The following is an 11,202-nucleotide window of genomic DNA, read 5'->3' as shown; positions in this document are numbered from 1 at the left end:
TCTATATATTTTGCTATTTTTTACCTTGGTGTCACCCCCTAAATGGTGTCACCCGGTGCGGTCCGCACCCCCCGCCCCCCCCCCCCCCCCCATCGCTACGCCTCTGTACTAAGGTAAGGTAAGGTGAGGTCAAGTAACGTGATGTCAAGTAAGATGAGGTAACAATGTCAAGTAAGTTGAGGTATGGTTAGATAAATGAATGTCAGATAAAGTAAGGTGAGATGAATTAAGATGAGGTTAAGTAAGGTCAAGTAAGGTGAGGTCAAGTAAGTTGAGGTCAAATAAGTTGAGGTCAAGTAACCCAAACAACGCCATGCCCGATGAACTTGTTGAGACGAGTTGTTTCTCCTCCCCACCAGGCCATTGGCGGCAACGTGACGTCCATCACCCAAGGCGGCAAACACATCGAGCTGAACGGGACGGCCGAGCACAACATCAACTCCGTCTGCATCACGCTGATTGGCTCGCACGCCGGCCTTGACCCCCCGACCGCACTGATGGTCGTGTACGTGCTGCCGGTGGGCACGCGGGAAATCTCACGTGACCGGCGAGGTAGGTTGTCGTCTGGCTACTTGAAACTTCTGGGTGATAGGGGACTTAAAATTCCAGAAAGATTAAAGCAGGGGTCGGCGTGGTCGAGTCGGTAAAGCTCATGGTTGCTAAAACCGAAAAGTCTCGAGTTCGAACCTCGGGCAGACGGAGGCTCGTTAGCTGGGGACAGCAATTCCTCTAGGAGAGACAACTCCAAAATCAAACAACTGCTGCCTTGTAGTTTGTTCTTGGTTGGACAAGGGCTATGGAAGCAAATCCCAAAAGAAAAGCAGGCTGAAATCGGAGTCAATGGCCTCAATGGCGCATAACCAGTTAACACGTATACTTAATTGTGTTGGAGGGGGATCCCTTCCAACACTATAATAAAGAAAGAAGAAGAAGAAGATAAAGCTATCTAGACTAGTACTTAAGTTTCCACGTGCAATCTGTCTTGATGGTAACTTGACTTACTTACCTGACAGTCCTCTTTACCGGTCCCGGCTATTAATTTTGCAATCTCACAAGACATCCCTCCTGTCTTCAATTCTTTGAGAAGACTCCTCCTCCACGTCTGTCTTGGGCGCCTTCTCTTCCACTTGCCCTGTGGGTTCCACGTTAAAGTGAGTCGTTTGCAGTGTTTGCCGCACCCAGCGCCACTTCCTCCTTTTTAATAGGGCTGTTAAGTAGGTCACCAACCAGTTCTACGGCTCAATAAAACCTGCATGAGCCATAGAACTGGTTGGTGACCTACTTACCAGCTGTATTGCGCTGTCATGGGCTCCTTCCTTTTCCTTTTCCATAAGTCTATATCTTGATGGTGTCTTGATGGTGTCTGACTCAAAACTTTCTATGCCAGTTTTTTTTCAACTGTTTTTTTTTTCCTTCGCTTAGCTTGAGATTTGTCTAGGGCTAATCTCAACAAGCCATTACTCAAGCAAATGTTAAATATAATCCTAGTTAACCTGAATAAATTATTTCCACATCACTAGTGTGTTTACGTTGTTTTACCGGCAACCTCTCCCGTTTCTTTCGTTTACCGTACAGCCACAGAAATCTGGCACGTGAGCTCCGTGCCGCAGACCTCCAACATCCGGAACCTGCTCCAGCCGTTCGAGCCGTACCACCACCAGTGGGGGGACGACTCCCTGTCCGCCTCCACCAAACACTCCTCCAGCCCCGCCCTGACGGTGCACTACGCTAAAGGATCTTATACCAAGACGCCAGTCAGAGGTGACTCTTGTTTTCACACACACACACACAACACACACACACACACACACACACACACATATATATATATATATATATATATATATATATATATATATATATATATATATATATATATATATATATATATATATATATATATATATATATGCACTGGTTAATTGGACCGGTGACCGGAAAGATGCTTAACGGAAAACTAAGCTGCGAAAATCTGCGCACAAAAAGTGCGCAAGGGCATTTTTATTTTCTTAAATCAAAAATTATAGACGTTAACAAAGAATGACCACAGTACATTAAAACATATTTACGCGACACTTAAAAAATGTAAGTCAAAGTGTTTTAGTATAATTAGTTTGTATTTGCGCATATTCTTTTTGCGCAGTTTTAAGCTTGCGCATGTTTATGGGAAGCAATTGAACTATGTGAATAAGTGATCGTTTTAGTGCCATGCAATTACACGGGCACTGTAAGTCTTGCAATGAATAGTCTTTAAATGGGATTTCTGACGTTTATTTTTCGGTCTACTAATCTACCGGAAAGAAGAACTTCTGTTGCCTAAAGTTTTATGTCCATTCAAAGCGAGCGACCAATGGCTTATTTTTCTCATTGGCTAAAACTTTCATATTAAACAAAATAGGAAGTGTTTCGATATTTTATCATTTTTTTTTTAAATTAATTTATTGTGTGTGTGCATGTGCGTGCGTGTGTGTGTGTGTGTGTGGTGTGTGTGTGTGTGTGTGTATTCAATCCGATTAAAATTAATTGTTTGTCCAATAAAACGAATTTACAATTTTTCTTGTTTCTTGTAGGCGGTGGATTTTTTTCCACCCCCACGAATTTACCAGACGGCCTGACGTCACTGATCCTCAAGTATGACGTGTATTTTGAAAATTTCGGCTTCGGCATTGGCGGGAAAACTTCCGGGTCTTTTTGGCGGCGTCCGCGGCGAGGGGGCGTACTGTGCTCGGGGGGTAACAACCCCTCGACGTGTTTTTCTCTCAGGTAAGGCAGAACAGCTTATAGTGTCGGCAACATGAATTCTGTGTTTCCCGTGGTGGTGCGAAGGGGGGGGGGGTGTTTCCCGGTGTGTTGGTGTCGGGGGTGTTCCACGGGGTAGGTATTGGAAGAGGGCAGATGCAGATATTTTTTTTTAGATTTAAAATTATATATTCTTGCATTGTCATCGGAGATGAATGTAAACTGTAAAAATTAAACGAAGTGGCTGCAATTAGAATTGGGTTTTAAATTGAGTAACAAGATTAGCCACAAATCCACAAACTATCAAACAAACAAATGAAGAAAAAACGAAAAAAACAAACACACACAACAAAACAGACAGACAAACAGACAAACAGACAGACACTGTTAACCAAATAAAAAAGCTTGTACACCATCACGGACGTTCCGTTTTCTCCCAAACTGTGACTTTGACTCTCCTCCCCCCAGGTTGATGTGGCGCGCTAACGGCGACGCGGAAGTCTACGCGTACATCCCAGACAACCAAGCCAGCGACTTCGAGCACCGGTCTGACGTGCATGTCAACTACCAGTACGGTCACTCTCTCATGAGGGGGGCGCTCAAATTTAGGGTAAGCTATGGGGGGGGGGGGGGTCTTATACACCCATCGTGAGGGGGGGGCTCAAATTTAGGGTAGGGCGATGGGTGGTTTTTATACATTTCTTTATTGATGGGGGGGGGGGCGCTCAAACTTAGGGTAAGCTATGGGGGGGGGTCTTATACATCTCTCACTGGGGGGGGGGGGGGTGGAGGGGGACCCTCAAATTTAGGGTAAGCAATGGGTGGGTGTATACATCTCTCGTGGGGGGCGCTCAAATTTAGAGTAAGCAATGGGTAGGCTTATACATTTCTCATGAGGGAGAGGGGGGCGCTCAAATTTAGGGTTAGCAATGTGTGGGCTTATACCATTTCTTTTTTGGGGAGAGGGGGCGCTCAAATTTAGGGTAAGCTATGGGGGGGGGGGGTCTTATACATCTCTCACTGGGGGGGGGGGGGAAGGGGGGACGCTCAAATTTAGGGTAAGCAATGGGTGGTTGTGAGGGTGCAGATGAAGAAGTACCACCAGTTGTGAGGGTGGGGTTTTTTGTTGTTATATGAATGTGTCTATTTGTATACCGTAATGTTTACTATAATACACATCGAGTTCGAGGAACGTACCGTGTTATCGTCTTCTTTAAAATCGTAGCCTGGCACAGTCTGGAATCAACACAAGTGCAATTCAAGATATTCTATGGTTTCTTTATTTACACAAATCAATCTCCTACTCCTACCCTAACTACATCCTAAGTTCTACTGTCTACTACCTCTATCAAACTGCTCCCTAACTCTACATATCTCCGACCGTTTCTCTACCGCTACCTATCTCCCCACGCTCCGTGGTCATCTGACCATCTCACGTGATCGGTCAGCTCCTGTATTTCCTATTGGTCTAACCAGTGTTTTCTTCCAGAATTTTTTCTCCGGGGGGGGGGGGGGGGGCACTTGAAATCTTCGGGGGAGGGGGGGGGGGCGGACACTGTTAAAGGTATATATTTTCTATATAAATTGTATAAATTTCATTTCGTTCGGGGGGGGGGGGCGGTAAAAAATTTTCGGGGGGGATGCCTGGAAGAAACTCTGGGTCTAACTAACTCAGCTATACTCTGTTTCTACTAACTTCTACTTGACCTATCTGACGTAAACTTGCGTCATCACAGTGGTGTTATACATCTTTCGTGCACTTCTGGGTATTGGGGGGGGGGGCTTATCTGGATATGATCCAAATGTCGCCTAATAGGAAATTACTTTATTTTTATAGCAAAAACCACTCCTATAAACGTGACCATTATACCGACCTTAACCTTAACCTTAACCTTTCACCCCGCCACCCCCCACCCCGCAGAACAACCAATGGCAGACGGTGACCGAGGAGGTGCCACCTCAACACCCCCCACCAGTTCGACGGACGGGTCAAGCTCTGCGTGCAGCACCAGGGGGAGGCCCAGCAGTGCCACGAGGTCGCGCGCCTCAACATCCGCAACGACCCCAACTTCTACCTGCGCGGGTTTCTTCTTCTCCACCTTCTTCGGGGGCAGCACGCCGGACTTCGCCGCGCCCAACGACTGCCACACCTACTTCAAGGCCATCAGCCTGTCCCACGCCCACCGGCACGGTGGTTGGATGAACGGAGTCACGTGGTTATATTGACGTTTTGTTTAAAAGAAGAAAAAAAAGCGAAGCATAAAATTGTAATGAATGAAATTAATAAAAATTCCCTTTAAAACAATGTATTACTATTAAACAGAATGTATACACCTTACTAATAAAGTTGAAATACGAGTTTTAAAAATGAGTCCATTAAGGGGTCTTCCATAAATGACGTCACGCTTTTTTTCGTCGATTTTTATCTCCCCCCCCCCCCCCCCCCCCCGTAACACGTCGTCACAAAAGCCAGACCCCCACCCATACAATGACGTCACACCTCAGCCTACAACCCCCTCAAAATTGCAGTTGAATTTTTTTTAAAACATCGATATTTTTCCAAAATCTTGTCAGAACTCTGTCAACATAGAGTATTTTTATCAATTCCTATTACAATTTATTAAAAACGGTTTTCTAAAACGCGAAATAACGGTTAAAATTCGTTTTCTAACATTGCTTTTATATAATGCAAAAAAGTGACGTCACACCATCTGAACCCCCCCCCCCCTCCCCCCTCATCACACACCGTCACAAAATTACGGGACCCCTCCTCCCCCCCCCCCCCGCTACGAGTGTGACGTCATTTATGGACGACCCCTAATGATGTCAAGTTATTTTGACGAGTTTACTTCCCCCACCCCCCTTGTCACACATCGTCCCAAACAGCCAGACCCTTCCCCAACCCCTAAAATGACGTCCATACCGCTGGTCTACGCTACCCCCTCTCTAAAAACTGCTACAATTCCGTTTCGAACATCTATGTATATAATTCTCTTCATGGAAAACCTTACTAGGACACCACGCAGCTTAGCCGTTCCTACCCCGCTTTCTAGGCATATCGCTACCACCCTCGGCGAGCTATGGTTCACCCCGAATGTAGAGCCGGTTTCGAATAAGTGACGGCTATAAAGGGCAGATAATTTAGTTTTTAAACGATTTGAAACAAAGGGGAGATAATATGTTCTGCTTGATATTTTCATTGTCGTCTGTATACTGCTGCTTTCACGAAGGGGGGGGGGGGGGGGGGAGACTGGGGTGGGGGTAGTGTCGAATTCACAAATTATGAATTGTTGATAAGTAGAAAATAAACAATTAGATAGCGGCGTATGCTACGTCGCGGGTCAGCTCGTTACTTTTTAAATAAAAAAATGTGTCGTCACTTTTTCTGAACCCCCCCACCCCGCCCTCCAGAATTTTGACGTCATTTATTTAGTACCCCTAAAGTATATCATGCTGTAGGGACGGCGTGGTCGAATGGTAGAGCCTACGGACTGGTAGCCCTAGAGTCCTCGTGTTCGAATCTCCGCCTCTCCGAGAACCAGCGAGATGCGGTTCTAACCGGCAATAAATCTTAAACAAATGCTGAAAAAAGTCCACGTATTAGATTCTTTTTAACTTTTTTTAAATTAACATTGAAATATTTCTGTTTTCTTTCAAAAAACTCGACAAAGCAATAAAGTTTCAAGCATTGTCTCAGCTCGAGTATAAGTGTTAGGGAAAGTCTTTCTTGGAGGTAGTACCCCCAACCCCTCGGACGAAATAGAGAAAAATATAAAATTTAAATACAAAATATAGCCCATAGGGCCTTCATCAGAAAAAAAAATTTTTAATAGAAAATATAGCCTATACATCATAAAAAAAATACACTTAAATAGAAAATATAGCCTATACATCAGAAAAAATATAAATTTAGATACAAAATAAATACATTAGGAAAAAAATTTATATTTAAATAGAAACTACATACACTCACTCGTACCAACATAAACACACACGCATACAAAACAAACACAAGCACGGGAACTATGTGTTTAAAACATTAAATCAAACTAAATTAATTGTTGGCACCACAAGATCTTAAACAGAATTTCAACGTAGAATTCTACTACACTATCTTGGATATGGGTCTATCGTCTATTGAAGAGAGATTCCAACAATTAGAACATTATATTCTATTTGGCATCCTTTATGAAATGTACAATGACAACAAAAAGACACCTGCGGATATGCTTAGTGGACTGCAAATATTTCGAAACGTCGTCGACGCATAACGCTAATAAAGCTGTTGTTGCTGATGATCTTTGCAATGAGCTTCAAGTAACAGCTTCCTAAGCATATGTCACCGTCAGATGCCATTCTCTATATAGTACAACTAAAATTGGAAGATTATGTACCAAATGTTGTTGTTTTCTTTGAGTTTACTATAAACACTTACAGTGTCCGTTGCTAGTGGAGAGCGCAGTTTTTTTTCAAAAAGTAAATTACTTACATTTGAGGAGCTACAATACCGCCAGTGAAAAAAAAAAAACAAATCGACGACGACAGTGATTGTTCTACAGTAACTAACACACACTGTTGCGTAGAGAAATTAAAAAACTGCGACGGGCATAAATGAGATTAAGGCGTTTTAAAACTCGAATATTTCAGGCCAGAATGAGTTTGAGTCTATCTCATTGTGGTTTGTTGTCTCATGGTGGATATATTTGGCAATGATAAAGGTTAAATGGTTTAATTTAAAATTTAGTGAGACAGTAGTGTGTGTATATATATATATATATATATATATATATATATATATATATACATATATATATATATATACATATATATATATATATATACATATATATATATATATATATATATATATACATATATATATATATATATACATAATATATATATATATATATATATATATATATATATATATATATATAATTATTGCGGTGGGGGGGCGATACATTTTTGCCTAGGGCGCTACATAACCTACCGCCGGCACTGGCGATACTACATCGGCTGTACGTTTGACCCTGTCAGTGGGTTTGTGAGGGGAAAAAAAAGTGACTCCAAAGACTAGTGAACGTTAAAAAAGAACTAGGGGAAGGAACTAGCTTAAAACTGTAGGTTGTAATATATAAAATGGTTACTTCCCTTAGAACGTGAAAAAAAATAAATTAATGTATATTGTTACTTATATTGTATTAAATTGTATTAATTAATATAACACTATAAGTAGTGCAAGTAATTATGTTAACATTAAGACTTTTCTGAGCTGTATAATCACGTGACTTATTCCCTCCGCTTACACCTGCTTTTTTTTGAAAATCATTCGTGTATGTATATATATATTTATATATGTATATATATATATATATATATATATATATATATATATATATATATATATATATATATATATATATATTATGTATATATATATATTATGTATATATATATATTATGTATATATATATTATGTATATATATATTATTTATATATATATATATATATATATATATGTATTCCACTAAACAGTTAAAATCACATCCAGTAATAAGCACAGGGGGTGGGGGTATGAATCAAATATAAAAAATAAATTATAATTAGTCCCCAAGTGAACAACAAAAACACCAAAAAATTTCAAATTTTTATTTCGATAAACATAATATAAAATAAAACGTTGAATATAAAGGTTTAATGTTATAAGTAAACTCTATAGACCGTCCAACAGTTATAGCTTAAAGCGATAATGCCTTGTGTATGTGAAGTAAACAGGAAAAATAATTAATTAATTAATCTACCTATATGATCCCTGGGTAGGGCGGGCGTGGTTTCGTTATCCCCCCCCCCCCCCCCTCCAACATTGACTTTGATATATTTTAGTAGCCCAGGAATAAGTATTCGATGTTTTAAGTCTTTGGTCTTACGGTGAAAATTTGCAGTGAGGGCCCTGCAGTGAAACCTGCCAATGGAACCCTGTAGTGAAACCATGAGGTGAGACCCTGCAGAGAGAGCCTGCAGTGAAACCTAACAGTGAGACCTTTCAACCACTACTAGTCCAGCAGTGCGACCCTGTAGTAGATCTTACAGTCTTTACTGACCTTTAAACCCTGCAGTGAAAGTGAGACTCCAAAGTGAGACACTCTAAAGTAACTTTCGTAGCACTCCAAAGTAATACTCCAAAGTAACACTTCACAGTGAGACTCCAAAGTAACACTTCAAAGTAACATGTTAAAGTAATACTCACAAGTAACACTTCAAAGTGATACCCCAAAGTTTCACTGCAAAGTATCACTACAAAGTAGCACTCGAAAGTAACACTCTAACGTTAGACTACCCATTGAAACACATCCGTGAGATTCACTGTGATACTCGAGCTCCTTGTAATCTGATATTCTGTAAATCAACAACATAATAACTAATTGTTCCGGCTCCATAATGATCGTCATTTCATAGCTACGACCTATAATCCAGTTCATTAAAAATCTGTAGGTAATAATTATAAAACAATGGATATAATTAAAATTAGATTATTTAAACAATTTTATTATTAAAATTAGTTTCTAATATAATGTATATGAGTCATATACTATATGATAATTAAAATCAGCTTAATCCTAATTGGAGAAAAAAATGTATATAATTAAAATTAGCTTTAACCTATGGGGTCATCCATAAATGACGTCACACTCGTAGGGGGGAGGGGGGGGGGTTCGTAATTTTGTGACGATGTGTGATGAGGGGGAGGGGGGGGGGGGGTGTTCATATGTTGCGACGTCACATTTTTGCATTATAAAAAAGCAATGTTAGAAAACGAATTCTAGACGTTATTTCGCGTTTTAAATAACTGTTTTAATAAATTGTAATAGTTAGACAAGATTTTGGAAAAAAATTCAACTGCAATTTCGAGGGGGATTGTAGGTTGAGGTGTGACGTCATTTTAGGGGAGGGGGTCTGGCTTTTTCTAACGACGTGTGACGGAGGGGAGGGGGAGGTAAAGATCGTAAATAAAAGCGTGACGTCATCTATGGATGAACCCTATTCAATAAACATAATGAATTTGATAAATTTTAGAATATATTTTTAAGAAAACAACAACTTAGATTGTATACTAATATTGTAAATGCAACAAAATTTATTTTATTTACTTCAAATGGTAATAGAATTGTATAATAGTTCTGCACCGCCAAAGATATTGTTTGAATTTTATTGTAATTATTTGGAATATTTTTTCTCTCCGGATATTCGATGATTTACCACGAAACACTTCAAACAATCAGAATTATTTCCCTTTATCAAGCCGTCGATTATTCACTCACATACCGTTACCTAGCAACCGCTTCACTTCGAACAAAATCTGATAATAAAAATATGGGCAAACAAACAACACACACGCACGCAAACCCTTCACACAGAGAAATTCCTCTCCCCCCTTCCCTTTCCCACCCCCCTTTGGATCAGTCGACGCTCAGACGTATACTGTTGCTAGGCGACATGTAAACATCTTGATAAATGACCTTGAGCCTCGCCGCGGACCGGGCCAGCGACTCGGCCGGGTAGTGCCGGAGCAGGTTGCAGTCCCGCAGGAAGAAATGGGGCAGGTCCTGGTTGTCCAGGGCGAAGATCAAGTCCCGGAAAAGTTCCAGAAACCTCTCCGCCAATTTTTCCGGCCCCCACGCGCCCTCCGCCGGCCACCGGAAACACTGGTGGAGCAGGAGGGTTTTGACGTGGTACGAGTTGACCGGGTGGAATTCATCTTTGTCCGCCTCGCGGATCGTACGGAGAATTTTCTCGCAGGCTTTTCTAGACACGACCGGAAGATCGGGACCGTGAGCCGGCACCGGCCGGAGAAGATACTTCTCTGACATGTCGAAGGATATCCTAAACAGCGACGGGTCCGCCGGGTTCGCCGGACACGGCAAGGCCAGGGCGTAGAAGCCGAAGTCCTTGGCGATCTTAGCGTCGTTTTCTGTCAGCCAATCGTTGGTGGCTTCCGGCCAGGCGGCCGAGCTGATTGGCCACTCGTGTTGAAATAGGAAAGCCGGGACGAGCTCGAAGAAGAAGAGATCGGGTCCCTTTGTGATCTTGACCACTGTGTAGGGTTCTGGGGAGAGAGAGAGAGAGAAAATAATAGTTAAGCGAAAATTCAATGATGTATTAGTAGATCCCTATTGAAATACAATATTGTTTTTAATAAATCTCAAAACACACACTCATACCCCCCCCCCCCCCACACACACACTTGATCACTGTGTAGGGTTCTGGAGAGAGAAAAAAAATAATACTTAAGCGAAAATTCAAAGATATATGAGTAGATCCATATTGAAATACACTGTTGCAGAGGCGTAGCGAGGGGGGGGGGGGTACATATGTCCACGGGCGCCGACCCTAGGGGGCGCCAAAATGGATTGAAAAAAAATTAAAAGCTCATTTTAACTGCAGTTTTGCATTATAAATAT

At 41.4% G+C, this 11,202-nt stretch overlaps 2 protein-coding genes across 2 annotated transcripts; one reads left to right on the top strand and one right to left on the bottom strand.

The window, feature by feature from the left end:
* Positions 1-363: 363 nt before the first annotated feature.
* LOC131933382 (uncharacterized) lies at positions 364-5,092 on the top strand (the record flags this gene model as incomplete). Its single annotated transcript, XM_059290163.1, is given in 9 exon segments — positions 364-552; positions 1,576-1,761; positions 2,571-2,671; positions 2,673-2,718; positions 2,721-2,763; positions 3,208-3,349; positions 4,661-4,693; positions 4,695-4,820; positions 4,822-5,092. Coding segments are annotated over 9 exon segments (1,010 nt in total), but the record flags the coding sequence as incomplete, so codon positions are not given.
* Positions 5,093-8,377: 3,285 nt separating this feature from the next.
* Positions 8,378-10,847, bottom strand: LOC131933381 (protein mab-21-like; the record flags this gene model as incomplete). The annotated part of the gene is made up of 1 exon (XM_059290162.1): positions 8,378-10,847. A coding segment is annotated over one exon (647 nt), but the record flags the coding sequence as incomplete, so codon positions are not given.
* Positions 10,848-11,202: the final 355 nt, after the last annotated feature.

The sequence above is a fragment of the Physella acuta genome, unplaced genomic scaffold, assembly GCF_028476545.2.
Source record: "Physella acuta isolate Inbredline_101_S28 unplaced genomic scaffold, ASM2847654v3 ptg002483l, whole genome shotgun sequence".
Lineage (NCBI taxonomy): Eukaryota > Metazoa > Mollusca > Gastropoda > Physidae > Physella > Physella acuta.
Note: the sequence above shows the minus strand (reverse complement) of the source record. Positions and strands in the feature narration are given on the sequence as shown.